General features: G+C 35.7%; 1 protein-coding gene across 3 annotated transcripts in view; it reads left to right on the forward strand.

Annotated features, from left to right (window-relative positions):
- The first annotated feature begins 7,939 nt into the window (after window positions 1-7,939).
- LOC127066270 (uncharacterized) overlaps window positions 7,940-17,270 on the forward strand; it is a 40,119-nt gene continuing 30,788 nt past the window's right edge. For 2 of the 3 annotated variants that reach the window (XM_050999775.1, XM_050999779.1), the window contains exons 1-2: window positions 7,940-8,076; window positions 16,507-16,644. In XM_050999775.1, coding sequence (XP_050855732.1) covers window positions 16,642-16,644 — 3 coding nt within the window. In that variant the 5' untranslated portion in view covers window positions 7,940-8,076; window positions 16,507-16,641. The remainder of the gene's footprint in view (window positions 8,077-16,506; window positions 16,645-17,270) is intronic. The other variant, XM_050999778.1, reaches the window with a different exon arrangement.

The raw sequence follows: 17,270 nt of genomic DNA on the forward strand, positions 1-17,270 counted from the left end.
TGTGTGCCCTTTTTGTCTAATGAAACGGTGACTGGGAAAGGGAGAATAGAAAAGGGACACTAATTTGAAAAATTATAACTTTGCCGAGAAGAAGTCCCTCGTTTTGCACGAAAAATAAGATCGGGGATGGTCACGGAAAGATAGAAATGGTGAAAAAGATTAGCAGAGAGAGCGAAAGAAAGAGAAAGAGAAAGAGAAAAAGAGAGAAAAACAGAGAGAGAGAGAGAAACAAAGATGTAGCGTCGGTATCACGAAGAGGTCCATATAATTTTGGGAAAGGTACGAGAACCTTCACCCTCTTTCGTCTGGAACAAAACCGGTAAGGGAGTACGATTTGTAGAGGTCAAAGAACGTCTCGTGTGTATCGAGAATCGAGCGTGGAAACGATTCTCTTCTCTCTCTCATTATCTCTCATACACAGTCTATCTCTATCTCTATTTCTATCTCTATCTCTATTTCTAAAAATTGCAATAATTCGTCGTTACGTTTTGGCTTCCCATAATAATCTTTGAAACGCCCATCGATTATAAGCGCGTTGACCATCGCCCGTAGCGATTTTCCATAAGGCAAACACCATAGGCCTGCCTTCTTTCACTTTTATAGATCCTTCCTTTTTCCCTTTCTTTTTCGTCTTCCCTTCGGGCGTTCTTCTCTACGCTGTTAGCATTTCGCACTGTTCTTAACGTTTATTAAAATACAGAAGAAAAGGTAGAAGAAGAAAGAGAGAGAGAGAGAGAAAGAAAGAAAGAAAAAGAAAGAAAAAAAAGAGAAAGACAGAGGGAGAAAGAAAGAGAGAAAGAGAGAAAAAGATAGAGAAGCATCATGGCTCTTATCCATGACTCCCATAAGAAAATTACAGTGATTAGTCGACTCCACTCGCCCTCCCACGCTAACCACCGTTCTAACTTGGCCTAATTCTATCCTCACGGACGTAGTACAGAAAGCGTATCTGTCTCACTTATTTTCTCCTGCCTTCTTCCTTCGAGCCCTGGTTCAAGGTTAACTCCCACTACTCTACTCTTCCTTCTTCCCTTCTTCTTCGACATCCTCCTCTTTCTTCTCCTCCTACTTCTTCTTCTCCTCCTCCCCACTTCTTTCTCGTCACGCTAAAGAAATCACTTTTCCTTCGGATAACTGCTCCCTAAGTTTCAGGAATACATAATATCTAATACTCTTTTCTTGATTTTTTTTTTCTGCGCAGAAGTTAAAGAAGATAACTATTTTCTCTATCTCTTTCTCTCTCTCTCTTTCTCTCCGACTTCGAGTTACAGGTTTTACAAGCATTATCGTATTTGAGAAGCGAAGAAAGAAGAAGGAATATTTTTCTTTGCCGATAACTGAGATCCTACTACTACCCTCTCTCTCTCTCTCTCTCTCTCTGGTATATGTATACATATATACACATGTACGTTCTCTTTCTCTCTCTATCTTTCAAGAGTCCTGCGTTCGTAGTAAGGGGTCCGAAAGTCTGAGAAAACCTCGACGAATTCCAGGAAGCCGAGACCCCTCGAGCAAGGAGGCCCCTTTTTGTCCACCTTCACGGGGAGATCCCATAAAGATAGGGGCACCGACGGACAGAGAACGAGAGAGAACGAGAAAGAACGAGAGATAGAGAGAGAAAGAGAGATGAAGAGTGGGACCAGTTTTCAGGGCCCCACACTCCATTTGTTACGTGACGTAGCTTGCCTCTTTTCACGAAATATCCAAACGAAAAGAAAAGACGAAAGAGAGTCTTCTGCCAGATGTGCCACCGCACACAGGCCAAAGTTGTTTCGTTTCTACGTCTTTAAACTCCTCCTGCATCGTTGACTTTTCTCGTGGATACAAACGATAGGACGAAGGGACGGACGGATGGATGGATGGATGTATGGATGGAAGGATGGACGGACGAACCGCCGGACGGTCGACCATGGTTCTGGTTGGACCTTTTGCAAGGAGAGACCAAGTTCTCGCCTTTCGTAAAGATCGCGTTTACACAAGTGTGTTGCAACAACGACGCACTAGTCGAAAATAGGAGGATATAAGAAGAGAGAAAGAGATGGAATGATAGAGAAAAAAATAAATGGACAGTCGTAAACCTTTTTCTTTTCCTTTTCCTTTTCCTTTTCTTTCTCCTTTTCTTTCTTTTCTTTTTTTTTTCTCTTTTCTTTCCTTCCCTTTCCCCATTCCCACCTGTTTCTTCTCTTTTCTTCTTTCTTTCTTTTTCTTCTTCTTTTTCCTTTTCGTCATCGACCAGTTACACCAGACCGTGAAAAAATATCGATACAAATCGCGAAACGTTGTTTGCATTTTTAAAATCGCTAACAACCTCGAAAATCATTTGTCTCCTATACGTTTCTAATATTGAATCAACGAGATAAAATATAACTCGAGTACTCAAATATTGTATACTTCGTCTATAGTTTAGATATATGTATACATACATACATAGATATATATAGATAAATAGATGCACACATAGATACAGTGTCTACACGGACACGCAACAAATCGTTCTCCTATGAATTTAATCTCTTATCTATAAGCCTGATCGTTCGACGTATAACTATAACTACTTATACTACTTATGGCTTAACGTTATAGCCATAGCAATGTATAGATAACGTTATCTCCATAGTCTTCCGTTGCTACCGCATCGAGCAAGGAGGAAACAACGCTGCTGCATCCACCTACTTATTTAAATAAATCTTTTTTAACAACTTTTTTATCAACAATTTGTACGATTAAATACGATCGAGAGACAGATGATCATAAATAATCCACGAACGAATAATATGCATCACCATATTTATTTACATACATACATACATATATTTGCATATACCAATATATTCCTGTTTATTTATTCTTCTCTTAAACCGTTGCGTAGTATAATGTTGCGGAATAAGAAAAACTTGTCCTAACTTTAGAGAAACGAATTTTCAAAAACTTACGACGCAGTTTCGTTCTTTTCCTAACAGTTTTCTGGAAAACTAGTGGGACCGGTAAAAAGGCTAAGGACCGAACGAGGGACGGGGGGAGGGTTTAGGAGGTAGGTAGAAGAGAGGAGCAGGTAGAAAAGAAGCGGCCTGAGATAAGATGAGAGAGAAAGATGAGGGAGAGAGAAAGAGAGACGGAGACGGAGACAGAGACAGAGACAGAGTAAAAGAGACAGAGTAAAAGAGAAAGAAAAAGAGAGAGAGAGAGAAAAAGAGAGAAAGAGAGAAAAGGACGGGGAATCCGAGCCGGATGGACCTGTCGAGACCTGTTCCGTCTTCTTGCAGGTGCATTGCCTGAGTCTGGGGTCCAGGCTTGTGGTAGAAAATAATGCACGGGGTCGAGCGAGAAAAAGGACAAAGGAAAGTGGGCGCGTCTTTTGCGCCGTTGAAAATCACTCCTGCGTCGATTTCGAGATTCCGCCTTTTCACTCTCTCTCTCTCTCTGTCTCTCTTTCTGTTTCTCTTTCTCTCTTTCTCTTTCTTTTTCTCTATCTCTTTATCTCTCTCTCTCTCTCTCTTTTTCTTTCTCTTTCTCTTTCTCTATTTCTTTATCTTTCTCTCTCTCTCTTTCTGTTTCTTTTTTTGCCTATATCTGCGTCTAATCTTTTTCTTCTCTATCCCAGTATTCTATATCCTATATGATAATATACCTCGCAACCAACCAACTTACCATGTCGAGGTTCGAGGTCAAGTTTTGTTGTTGTTGTTGTTGGATATTTGGCCAAGGACAATATTCACCTTGACGATATTATCACTTCGATGTATTTATCCTTATGTAATCGATCTTCGTCGTTTCTTTTCCTCTTTGTTTTCCATTTCCATATCTCTCGGCGACAATAGATATTATCATCGTCGAATAATTTATTTACATACGGTAGAGGAAGTAACTCAATGTACGTTTTTGTATATGTATAAACATTTACGTGGGTATATCGTTCGTCGTTCGTAAATGAGAGTTAGTACGTCGCGAACTCTTCTCTCGAAAGGAGGTAAGGTGTAGAAAAATACACGTACGTGCGTGAGTGAGTGCTTGTGTGTTTGTGCGCGCGTTTATGTGATATGTGGAAAAGACAGAAAAAGACGGAGATAGAGAGAAAAGGTTTTACGTAAAGAAACTGTTGTGTTTAAGAGGAAAAATACAAGAAGGAGTAAGAAGATGCTCGAAATCCCTCACGTTTAGGAAGAGGCTCGTCGGCCCTCGGCAACAGTGGCGGAGCAAAAGCAATAAGAATATCAAGGCGGACCTTAAAGAGGTAAAAAAAAAGGCTCTCACCGTCCGTCCGTCTGGTGTCTGTCTGTCTGGCGACTGTCTGGCGGTATCGCTCGTTCTTACTGGCTCCTCCACGACGCGTTCTGACCATCCTCGCGATTAACGCTTTTGCTTAGAATCTTATGACAAGTTAGATCGTAATCCTTTTGCATTTTGTCGAAACTTAGGTAGAAATAGAAATAATTTTTATTTGAAGCGAATCAAGAGCGAAAAATTAGCATGACGATTTTTTTTCTGATATGATACATATATAACATGTGTGTGTGAATGTATGTGCGAATATATGTGTATATGTATATTGTATGTCTGTGTAATTGCGATCAATCGAACGATTTATTTCTTCAAATTGAAATAATAAATTAGATTGGTATTATTTCGTAATATTAATCATTCTAACAAATGATTATTACAGATATATGAGATCGTTTTTTTACAGGTGTATGAAATCGAAAAGTTACCACGTAGATCACGTTTATTATTTAATGAAAATATCTATTTCGTTTGTTAAGATATAACAACGAATGCGTTCGTAGTTGGCTGAGAGAAAAAAAAAAGAAATAAAGAAAAGGTCGTAAGAAGACAATCACTCATATTTTCGAAGGATCAACAACGCAAGGTCACTCGTTAGAATCACACCGAACTATTTAAACTAAATCAAGCGTGTATTCCTTGTTTCAAAGACTATCGTAATTTTATTCGTAATTTTATCGTAATTTTATTCTCACGAACGATCGTCGACACGTTCGTAATTATTTCATCGGAAAAAACGAAAAGATATAAAAGAAGGAATAGATTGAGAGAAAAAGAAGTGAATTCACGCGAATAGGAAATTTATTGAGAAGCATTTATAACTCTGAGTCGGGGCCATGCGTTCGTGTTATCTCGTTATCGGTTTTATCGGAAGCTAAGCCTCAATGCAGTTGGAGGCATCCTGCGTGAAAAATCGTCTTCGCCGTTTCCTGCTTACGTGCTTACCTCCTCCTTCACCTTCTCCTCCTCCTCCTCCTCCCCCTCTTCTTTGCGGGACGAGCCTTCTCTTAATACTTTTTCTTTTTGGTTTTTTATTTTTTATTTCTTTTTTTTTTTACTCTGCGTTACTTTTTCGTTTTCTTTCATTCTCGTAGCGTTCTCTCGACGCTGATTAAGATAATAAATAAACGTCCTCCTTAAATCGCAAGAGGAAGAAGATCAACGTAGTTAATTAATTAGATAATTAAAGCGTGTTAAACTCAAAGAAAATTTTACAGGAGACATATTGCGAGTTTGTATTTTAATTCCGCTTTTAACCGTTTTATAATTTCGTCATTCTTTTAACCGGAAGATCGAACCACCATACGTCGTCGTCGTTATCATCGTCATCGTCGTCGTCGTCGTCGTCGTCGTCGTCGTCGTCGTTGAAGGACCTTTGTCTGGACCCTCGTAATAATCGCCTTATCGTTACGTAACGTGATTACGATAAAAATGTTTTAGTCATGAAAACCGCAAGAACCTTCTATCTCTTCTATTTTTTCTCTTTTCCTTTTTTATTTTTTCAAATTTATCATAAGCTAGAGTAATCGACCCTCGTCTCGCGATTAAACGTATACGCGTCAAAAAAATAAAGAAGGAAAAAGGAGTAGAAAGAAAATTTTTTATAAAAATTATGCGATAACTATTGCACATTATCAGTCTAAAAGAGATAAGTAAGGAACGAAACGAGCGAACAAATAAAAATAAAAAGAAAATCAAAAGACGTAGAAAGGGAAAAGAACGAAAACGAAATAGAAAGGTTTTTAGTTCATAGTTGTGAGGTAGCAACAGCAGCTCCCTTATTTCGACTTTGACCTTGGTAATAGAAGAACCAACGATAGAAAAGACAAAGGAAGAACGTGATTTCATCCGCGAAGGTCAACCTTGATATACTACATAGGATATACATACGTACGTATACACATACATACGACCGTAGGTATTGTACATTCGAACAAACATGCGTATATTGTTGTATACTATTTATCTGTACTACGTATATATCTATACTACGAATACACAGTACAAAAGTTTTCAATCGCGTAACGAGCCTCTAGGAGAACATAACGCATCGTTTTGCAGTGCATCGGCTCGATAACGAGGTTACGCGATGCGCGTCACACAGAGAAACGAGACGAGGCGTAACCAAGCCTCGTAAAGAGGCTCTACTACACGGTGGTTGTGCTGTAAGAGAGAAAGAGAGAGAGAGAGAAAGAGAGAGGAAGAGTGAAAAGAGAAGAGAAACAGAGAAAGAAAGAAAGAGATAGATAGATAGATAGATAGAGAGCTCTTGTACACTCCCACCACCATCCCTCTTGCCTGTGTCCTCCTCTTTCGTTAATTCGTTTCTCCCGGTGCGTTGGTGAGTCATCCTCTCGACCTCTTCCTCTCTCTCTTCTCTCACGCTTTTTCTCTCTGAGATTCGTTTCCCCGACTGGAATAAGAGAAGAGAAGAGAAGAGAAGAGAAAAGAAGAGAAGAGAAGAGAAGAGAAAAGAAGAGAAGAGAAAAGAAGAGAGAAGAGAAGAGAAGAGCATACTCCATTCCGGCTAACTTCATCGTTCTTCGCGCGTATAGTTCTAACACGAGGTTAGCGACGAAAGACAGCTATCTATCTATCTATTTCTCTCTTTTTCCCTTTCTCCTTTTCTTTTTCTTTTTCTTTTTCTTTCTTTTTCTTTCTCTTTCGCTTTTTTCTCTTTATTCTTTCCTTTCGGCAAAGCAAAGCAAAGCAACGCAAAAAGGTCTTCCGACTGCGAGCCATCTTCAACTTCACCACTACTTCCACCCTCAACTCCTCCTCCTCCTCCACCACCTCCTTTTTTTTTTCTTCCTCAGAGGTCTTAAAAAAAAAATGCGCTCGGTGTTCGTGGACGGTTGCTAGGCGCGAACCTGTTCTTTCGAAAAATCACGTGATTCATCTCGCTTCTGACTAACCCGCTTGATATTTCGCTGAATCTATCTATCTCTCTCTCTCTCTCTCTCTCTCTCTCCCTTTTTCTCTCTCCCTTCTTTCCTCTCTCTTTCTTTCTCTTTCTCTCTACCTGAAGGTTTTGATGAGTCAATATATACGACCGCAAGGTGTATAAACAAAATTGACCTTCTCCGATTAAGAACTAATTAACAAACTTCAGCTCTAATTATCTTTATTCTGCGATTACGTTTTATCGAAAAACGCGTTATCTATATTACCTTTTGGCTATTTTATCGAATACTACAAAGTTTTCGGAAGTTACAAAATTTTGTGAAAATTAAGACTTTCGTAAATGCGAACGATCGGTTACGTATATATAATATATCGGTTCGTATTATATAATGATAATTATAAATCTTATCGATATAATTATAGTTCTGGTTATCTTTGTTTCACAATCGTGCTCGTGAAAAAAGATACGGTTTAATAGAAAACTTTATAATTTTCAAAAAGTAGACACTATGTCTACTATTTTCGTGACTCTAAACGTTCTTATTATTTAAGTATATTGTATTACTCATGATGTATATTATAGATTATTTCAAGCATTTTATAAAAGAGGTAAGATAAATAAACTGACGTAGAGGAAGAAAGAATCAGAAGTCGGCTGTTCGAATAGCGAACCAATCAGAATCAATCATACATTGACATCTGATAAAACTAATCATATCCGTATGTTCTATAAATTGTAACGCCAATTTCCGAGAGATCATTCTTCAAACCTTAGAGATCGATACAACTATCTAATTGTAGTTTATCCGAAATAATTGTTGAATTAAAAAAAAAGTGAGAATGATTATCCATCGTAACAATTTTGTGATTTATAAATAAGTGATTCATAAATAAGTAAGTATATATAATTGTTCGAATATATCTTTATGTCTGTCGAAACTTTATCATTAGTTTTTATTTTTCTTATTTTTTTCTTATACCATAAAATATCGATCGTGCGAACTTCGATCTTCGAGATCGAATGCTTCTCTTTATTATTTCAAATGCATTTGAGAAACAAATACGCGTTCGTCGATATAGGTGTAAATGTCTTCAGCGTATTATTTATCGTCTTGTTTTTTCACGCTTATTACAACGGTTATAATTTTTATTGTCAATGAAACTACTCAAGACGTCAGAAATAAATTCGAAATGTCAGAGTTTATCCGTCCACGAATTTGTACACTTGTATTATGGAATCTCGTTCAGCATTCCGCTGCATTCCCAGCATCGTAACAAAAGAATTAAGGATGATTTCATCAGATATTGGTATCATCGTATTCACGTGTTTATATTGATCTTTTGAAGCGTGAACGAGGCTATCAATTTATCGAATTTTCACAATTAATATGTATTAACGTACATTAGTGTATAAAGGAAAGAGAGAGAGAGAGAGAGAAAGAGAGAAAGAAACTTCTCAGAAACTGATAAAAACACTGTGTCCGAGAAAGAGAAGATAGAAAAATAAATTAATAAGTTATCACAACGTAGATAATAATTCCGATAATCCAATAACAACGTATAACCAACTTAATAAAACAAATCGTGTAAATTTGTATAAATTGTATTTCGAGGATACGATGAATGAATGAATCATTTTTTTTTTCTTTTTATTTCTCTTAAACATTTTCACGTTGTAATTAAGGAGTGTTATTTTTTTTATTACATCGATGTCACATTGATTTCTTTTTCTCTACGAATGCGTCACGAATAGAAAAGGATCTTTACTGGTAAAAAAAGGCGATCAAGATAAATCGATCGTTCGTCTTTTTATTTCTCTTTTTTTTCCTCTCTTCTTTTTTCCTTCTTTCTTTTATTTTGCTTTATAATGCAACGTGAAACAACGGAATACGAACTTGTCGAAGAAAATTTTATACTTAGATAGTATAAAATACTCACGACGCGATCTACGAAATCCTTTTAGTTTTCAAATCACGTTCGTTGTCGATTATTCATAAAAAAACGTAACACGCGAGTAGATAACTAACAAAACTCGTGTATGTATGTATGTATGTATGTACGTGTATATATGTATATATATATATATATATAATGCTCGGTATAATAAAGTGACCATCCCATATATATATAGAAATTTCTTAAAACTAACGTTTTTAATGGAACAATATCCTATTATCAGACTTTTTTAAAAGGTTTATTATCACACTAAACATTTGGTAGAAAAATTGATAGAGTATTTGCTATAACAAAACAAGCATTTTCATGTATGACAAAAGAAGTGACCACTTTATAAATCTTAATCTATACTTTGAAGAAACCAAAGTTATTATTTAGTAGTGCATTCTTTAATCTTAATGACTGCTGCTTATCGTTTGGGTTGCATCCAGATTATGCAGATAATTGAAGATACCAAAGGATACCATATTAAATACTAAGTTTGGTTTCTTCAAAATATAGATTAAGATTTATAAATTAGTCTCTTTTTTCCATGCATGAAAATACTGTTAAAAATTAGTTACTGTTAATAAATATTGTTAATAAATAGATAACAAGTATTGAGTACGTCGAAAGAAATTAAATTTTTTTATTATTCGTTAAAAAATTCATTCGACAAAATAATTAAAGTTTATTGAAAGGTATAGAATATGAGATAGAACGAGTTAGAGATAGACAGAGACAGAGAGGGAGAGAGAAAGAAAAAGAGAGATTAAAATAAAGGAACAAATCCAATCATTCTTCGAAATATCCTTATCGTTATAATGTTGGTATCCGTACATTAAAAGACCTTGATGATACTTCACGGTTAATACTTATCTTCCTTAGTCTACGTATACCTACATATTACGCCCCCATAGTCCTCGAAAGAATGCACGTCCGTGCACCTGCAAAGAGGAGAAATTGCATGAGCTTAGTCACGAGTCGTGCGTTCGCGTTCAACATACTTTTTCCTTCTTCTCTCTCTCTCTCTCTCTCTCTCTCTCTCTCTCTCTCTCTCTCTCTCTTTCTCTATCTCTCGCAATCGTTCTTGATACGCACACATACACACACATATACACGCACATACATCTTCGACTAGCATTCTTCCTTTTTCCATATAAACATTCACGGATTTATCCTTTAAAGGAGAACCAAGAGAAATTAGAAATTTTTTAAATCTCATTGAAATGAATCGATTATACACCATATATATTATATCGTTTAAATTATCGATGAAAATGACAAAATGATGATAAGTAACCTGTAAAAATTCAATTAGTCACTAATATATTTAGATATAACAATTTTATATCGATTCATCGGATAATTAAATGAAATTAATTATATATATATATATATATATATATATAAATTTTTTTATTTTGTCATATGGATTGGGGAACACCTATGTCTTACGTAACCCGAGGGGAAACCACTTTAACCACCTGTGCATAAAACCATCACTGAATGCAAATATTTGTTTCTCCCGTACGATCAAGGACGAATCATGCGACGATCGATCGATGACGCGTCGTTCAACGTTTTCTTACAGCTACGCAGTAAGGGAGAAAAATCAATCGTAAAACTTAGGCGACCTTGAAAGATGACATTCGGAGATTTCGACGAATGGCGATTCGTAGAAATCGTATGACCTAAATACCGATGAAGGGAATCGCGCAGACGAATATCCGACTTAGCAATATCAGTAAAGATACGCTAAATTTCCGTCAATGAAGAATCTATCCTCCTTTTCAAGCTTTTTTTAAATTTTTTAAATTGTTCGATAACATTTAATGTCAATTATACGTCGAGCACGAATTTTTTTACAATTACAGTTAAACGTTGTATGTTTTCGACTCGATTTCCGTGATTAACGTAAATATTGTGCAGGGAACATTAATCGCAACGCGTCATACTTTTGTCGTCTTCTCTATGTCTCTGGGAAAGAAAAAGAAAAAGAAAAAAAAAATAGACCGCAAGAATCGTACGCGATTCGAAGAAAAACACATTGCGGTTTTTATGATTAAGCAACATAGATTATTTTTCTTTGACAACTGGCATCGCGACTCGACCATTTCTTTTATTTTTTTTTTATTTGCTCTTCGAAACGAATCGTGATCCGATAAGATAGTTAGTCTCGTATTAATTAAAAACATCTAATGGTATAGATAAAATCGTAACTTAATAGATTACATTGTCTTAAAAATTCAATACACTTGTGTATAAAATTATTTTATCAAAATTTTCTTTCTTTCTTTTTCTTTTTCTTTTATTTTATTTATACGATTTCTAAGAAATAGAGAAAAAGTAAAGATGATCGATTCGAAAATTATCCGCTTTAATGAACGATATCTATGTTTTCAATGGTACGAATTAAAGTTAAAGGAAACTTGAATCGTATAAATCAAAAATTTTATTTCGTAACTATCGGGATATTTATTATTTCACGCGTTGTTATAACAGTACACCGAATCGGATTGCATATATATACTTTCTTCTTTTTTTTTTTTGATAAGCTGTCATTTGTCATTTTCAATAGTCTTTCGATAAAAGATAGAAAATAGAACAATGTGAGGGAAGGAAAGGTCGATTGGAAGGCGAAATAAATAAAGGTACGTGTTCCAGTTCGTGAGTATGTCCTCCGGTAGAGGTAACGTTAAGCTTGCGACATTGTTGCAGAGACCGCAGACGATCGGCCATTGTTACGGGGCCGTGCCGACGTCTAGACCGGCGCCAGGCTAGTACGACTAGTAGCTAGCTTGCCGCATGAAATTTCGCTCTTAGAGACAACTATATACATAGGTACATATATGTATATACGTACATACATATCGTATGCGCGTGTGTGTATGTCCTCTCTCATTTCGAAAGATTTCAACGAAAGAAAAAAAAAAAAAAAGAAAGAGAAAAGAAGAAGAATCGAAAAGAAAACGCAATAATATCCTAAATTATCGAGTACTTCATAATAACGTTTACGTGCCCTTATAATATCATTACCATGTATTTTTTCTACTTATCAGACATTTTTAAAATCCACAATCATGTGACATACGTGCGTACATAGTGACGTAATAATATATCTTATTCGAAACCGGTGTGACGTTCGATAAAAATACGTTTTCCTCGGATCTCTGTAAATAAACACTATCGAATCTTTTATCGGCGAGGGAGAGAAAGAAAAAGAAAGAGAGAAAAAGAGAGAGAGAGAAAGTTACGTATGTAGGTATTATAACAGTCTACGTTCGTGATCGTGAGACGAACTCGCAACGTGTCCGAACGCGTACGCACGTGTTTCCACGAAGAACCTGTTCGGTTAGGTTTCAACGAAATCAAACAGCTTCTTTATCTTCTTCTTACGATTTGTTTCGATCATCATTTGTCAATTAAAATCATTTTTTATCGAACAATAATCATCTTCAAATTTTTAATCTTCAAAATTATACAAATTAACAAAATTATACAAAACTACCAATATCTTCAAAATTTTTATTTGTAAGCTTATAATTATTTATAAATACACTTAAAGCATTATTATTGAAATATGTATATATTATTTTTTAAATTCATTAATATCCTACGATCTTTAATAGCTTATAAATCCGATAACAATAGAAATGTAATTTTTCGTTTACTTTGACATTGAGATTCATTTAACGACGCAAATGATCGGTTCGCGAGGACACGTAAGTCACTCTCTCTTTCTCTCTCTCTCTCTCTCTCTTTTTCTCTCTCTTTCTTTAGCTCGAAGGGTTCGTGACTTCTACGAACGGAGTCTCCTCCTGACTTCTCAAAGCCAACGACGAACGCCTGGAAGAAAATATCAAATTACAGATATTAGTTTTTGTCCTAGTAGCCGTGTATGATAAATCTATATGTGGTCATTCTTTGCTTAGCTTTACGAGTGTGCGTATTTTCAGATGTTTACACGAAGCTTTATCATTAAACTCTCTTTCTCTCTCTCTCTCTCTCTCTCTTTCTTTCCCTTTCGACCATTTTCTTTTTCTCTCTTTCTCCTATATACTCATATATATATATATATATATACACACACGCACATATACATACGAATATATATACTCACACGTATAGTTTGCAGTTTATCAGCGATAAGAAACACTGTTTATGCACCGCGATGCACTGTAAGCGCGCACGACGGTAATCGAATTTCGATGTCTAGCCGCCATTTTTCTTTCGTTATCTATCGCGAAAACGTGGTCGCAACCGCGTTTTACGTATCCCCCGTGGATCCCCATTATCGCTTTATTATTAGAAAAATCGACGTGCATCGTTCGGACTTTCGAGATCGACCGATTATCAACTATCTCCCTTTTTCTTTCTCTCTCTCTCTCTCTTTCTCTCTCCTGTTCTCTGTCCTATAGGATAGATATTAGAATAATATCGATAGCAGCGAATCAAGAGGAAACAAAATGATAATTTCTGGCAGCTAACGATGACATGAGTTCTCCAGTTGTCGGCAATTTTCTAATTCCTTATCGTAAGCTGACGAATGCTTGGTATCGCGCGCCGTTACCATTATCTTTATTATAAAACTCCTTGTGTGGTACTTCCGTCGTGGATTTCATAGTGAAGGTCGCACTCGATCATTTCCTTCCATTTAGTTTTATTCGTGAGAAAACATATTTTTTATCTTTTTTTTGTCTTCTTTTAATATCTATTATTTACCTAGTTACGTTGACACCAAAAAATGAAAAAAGAAAAAAGTAGAAAGAATGATCCATTTCGAATTTCTGTTTCCTGTTTTCGTCGATAGATTCTCTTCCCCTCTTCCCCTCTTTCTCTCTCTCTCTCTCTCTCTCTCTTCCTTTTCTTTCTATCTATCGTCACCTACGAAGAGACATTACATTTTTAACGATGATAAAATGAAAACCAAATCGTATAAACAATTTCGTACTCGAATCACGTTCGATGAACCGCCGATCGAAGGGGTGAACGTACGAATCGAGCCGATAAAATTGATAAGGGACCCAATTCGTGACATCGTCAACGACGCAGACAAGTTTACTCACCTTTCGTAATGTTCCATTTTCTCGTGCGTTTCGAGTTAGTACCCTCGAAGTTAGTTCGATCTTGTTAGTTAACGTTAATGTTATTCTAATTATTTCGATGTTTTATAGAAATCGTTAAAGAGAATCTATCAGATCGATTAATGATTTATTTCGGAATTGTCGATATCTTTTATATTTAAATAAATAATATATATATATATATATAAAAACATAATTTAAATGATGCAATAGTATAGTGTTGAGTTGGTAAATAAATAGTACAGTTGTTGGTGTTACTTGATTAAAAAAAAAATGCACACAGTGTCGCCTCTGACTAATCGAGAGACCAGAATGCGTGTCGCCTCTGATAATATTCATCACTAACGGACGTGCGATAATTTCATCGATAATTGAACTTCCGATAATTGAACGACTACAAAATTCGTCGTTCTTATCTGCCCACCTCGATTGTTTATAAAATTTATTAAATAAGATTCGATGAAAAATCGATAAATAAGATCAACGAAAAAGATCGATTAATCATTTTAAAATTGTATTAAGATTAAATTCTTATTGTACGTATCTATCATACATATAGTGCACAATTGAAAATGGATTGTCTCGTAATGGTCGTAAAAGATATGGACACGTACGTGTAACAAATTAGATTCTTATCTAATCGCTCGGTTGTAAACGACAGTCGTACGATCTCGTACGATGATCTCGTAGATTCTCGTCTCTCATCGAGGAAATAGGGGAATCTCGATCGATGAGAAAGAAATAAAGGAAATAAAATTATCAAAAAAAAATGAAATAAATTAATTAATAAAAGAGAAAGGAAAAACACACGCCCATACACATACATGCACACAGACACAAAAGGAGACTTAAAGGAACCCTAGGATAATAATAATTCGTTCTTTCGCAGGATTATTCTTTATTAATATTTTTTTACCGCTTAGACCTTTTCGACGATTTTAATCCTCCGTTTTACAAGACACTTCGCGTCGACGTTTGTAATCAAGCGAAGAATGTAAGAAAAATCTATGGGGTGGAGGTAGATGGCGGAGGGAAGACGAGACGTCTTTCCTACCTCTCGACAAGATGATCGCGGCGATGAGAGTGCATAAGCTCGAAACAAAGTAACACGAGTTCCTGGACCGGTGACCAGCAAACCAACCGCCCACGCGACCACGGTGGTCGTTCTAAAAATATACACACTCGGTTCCACGCGCACTGTGCTACCGGTTTTAAATCTCACCGCTACCGGACCGAAACCAATGTGGAACGTAACAATCCACCCCTACCCCCCTCTACACCCCTTCGCCATCGAAATAAAAGGGATGAAAATGTTTTCTTTTTTCCTCTCTTTCCATTTTCTCTCTTTCTATATCTCTTTTTATTTCTTAAAACATTATTTTATAAGTCGGTTAATTCAGTGGATCTAGAAAATTGTAACCCTTCGAACATTTTTTATGAATCATTCTTCATAATCAATGATGATATCATGATAACGAATATCGGTGATGAAATCTTTTTATTATGTTCTTACACCAATTTTATAATCTTATCGAGATTGTATGAATCATTATAAATTTTTTCTTCAATATAGTTTTTTATAAATTTTCTTTCTTTCTTCTTCTTTTTTGTTTTATTTTGGAGGTAATTTCACAATCGATGAGATCGATTGTGAAAAATAAAACTGGGTAAATTGATATATATATATACTTTTATTTGGAGAATTATTCTTAAAGCTTTGCGTTTAATTTCGTCGATCAAAGTCCACGTCAAGAAATTTTACTTCGATGGCTCACGTAATCCTTCGAAATTTTATGTCAATTGAGTAATTTGAGACGATAAGATAAGTCTTTTTTTGATCATTTAGAGATTAAAGGAAATAATTTGCGTTTTACGTTTTAGTTGAAAGTTCTTTTGTTTAGTAATACGTTTGTAAAAGATACGGTCAACGATATGATTCAGTAGCAAATAGATATATCGAGAAAAGAATTTTCATTATCAAGTTTAATCTAATAAGATAAATATGAAAAAAGTTTTCTAGGAAAACAAATAAAAATTATTAGAAATTCAGGGATGAACCCGTGTGAATTTTCATTCTTATCAATACCGTCGGGGAAGTATCGATCGTCTTTCTAAAAATAGTCACCTTGAGATATATTAAAAAAAAAAAAAAATGATAAAAGAAAAATGAATATTTACCCTGTTCTTATTTCTTTATAAGTATAATAACATATACCTATGTATGTATAAAACAAACAAAAAATTGATCGATACGATTTTTAAATTATTAAATATAAAAAAGAATGCATGATATATTTTACAGATAATTGAAGAGGAAGATGAAGGATTTGTATTAGAATCGAAGGTGGAACGAAAAAGATAGGATCACGTGGTAATCAGCTCGTATTTGAAGAAAAGTGACGAGTGAACGTTGAAATCCAGTTATCATCGACTTATAATGGTAATATCATCTTTGTCTAAAGTCATTCTGTCGATGTGTCGAGATTCACCTGGCCTTTAACTCCTTTCGGCCGATATCCAATGACAATGTCTCTCTGCTCTTCTCTCGCCATTAATCTATTCTCTACTCTCGCTCTTGTCGCCATCGCTACGTTCGTGCGTACGTATACATGCACATACATACATACATAGATACACACACATATATATAGAGGTACGTGCATTTATCTTTACGTATCTAGCTAGCTAGATACTACATGTATTAGAGACACGGATACATAGAAACGAGACGAGTGAATGCGTCTAGTACCAGCCGATTGATTCAAGTGGGTCGTTACGCGACGCTATAGAAACCGAGATCGATGCATACATACCCGAGTACGCTTACTTTGTCGCGGAAAACCAGTTTTATTACCGTTTCATCGTATTTTAGATCGAACTTAAACGTTTCCGAGAGACGTTATTGGAGTTTCACCATTTTTCTTGTTCTTTTTCTCTTTTACATTTTTTGTGCACCTTACCTCTCTCCCTCTCACCCTCATCACTCCCCCATCTATCACCATTTAAATTTATTCATATACGCTTTGTATTATGTAATCGATGTATGCGCGATAAAAGGAGATACCG

This window comes from Vespula vulgaris, chromosome 9 (genome assembly GCF_905475345.1).
Source record: "Vespula vulgaris chromosome 9, iyVesVulg1.1, whole genome shotgun sequence".
NCBI classification, from domain to species: domain Eukaryota; kingdom Metazoa; phylum Arthropoda; class Insecta; order Hymenoptera; family Vespidae; genus Vespula; species Vespula vulgaris.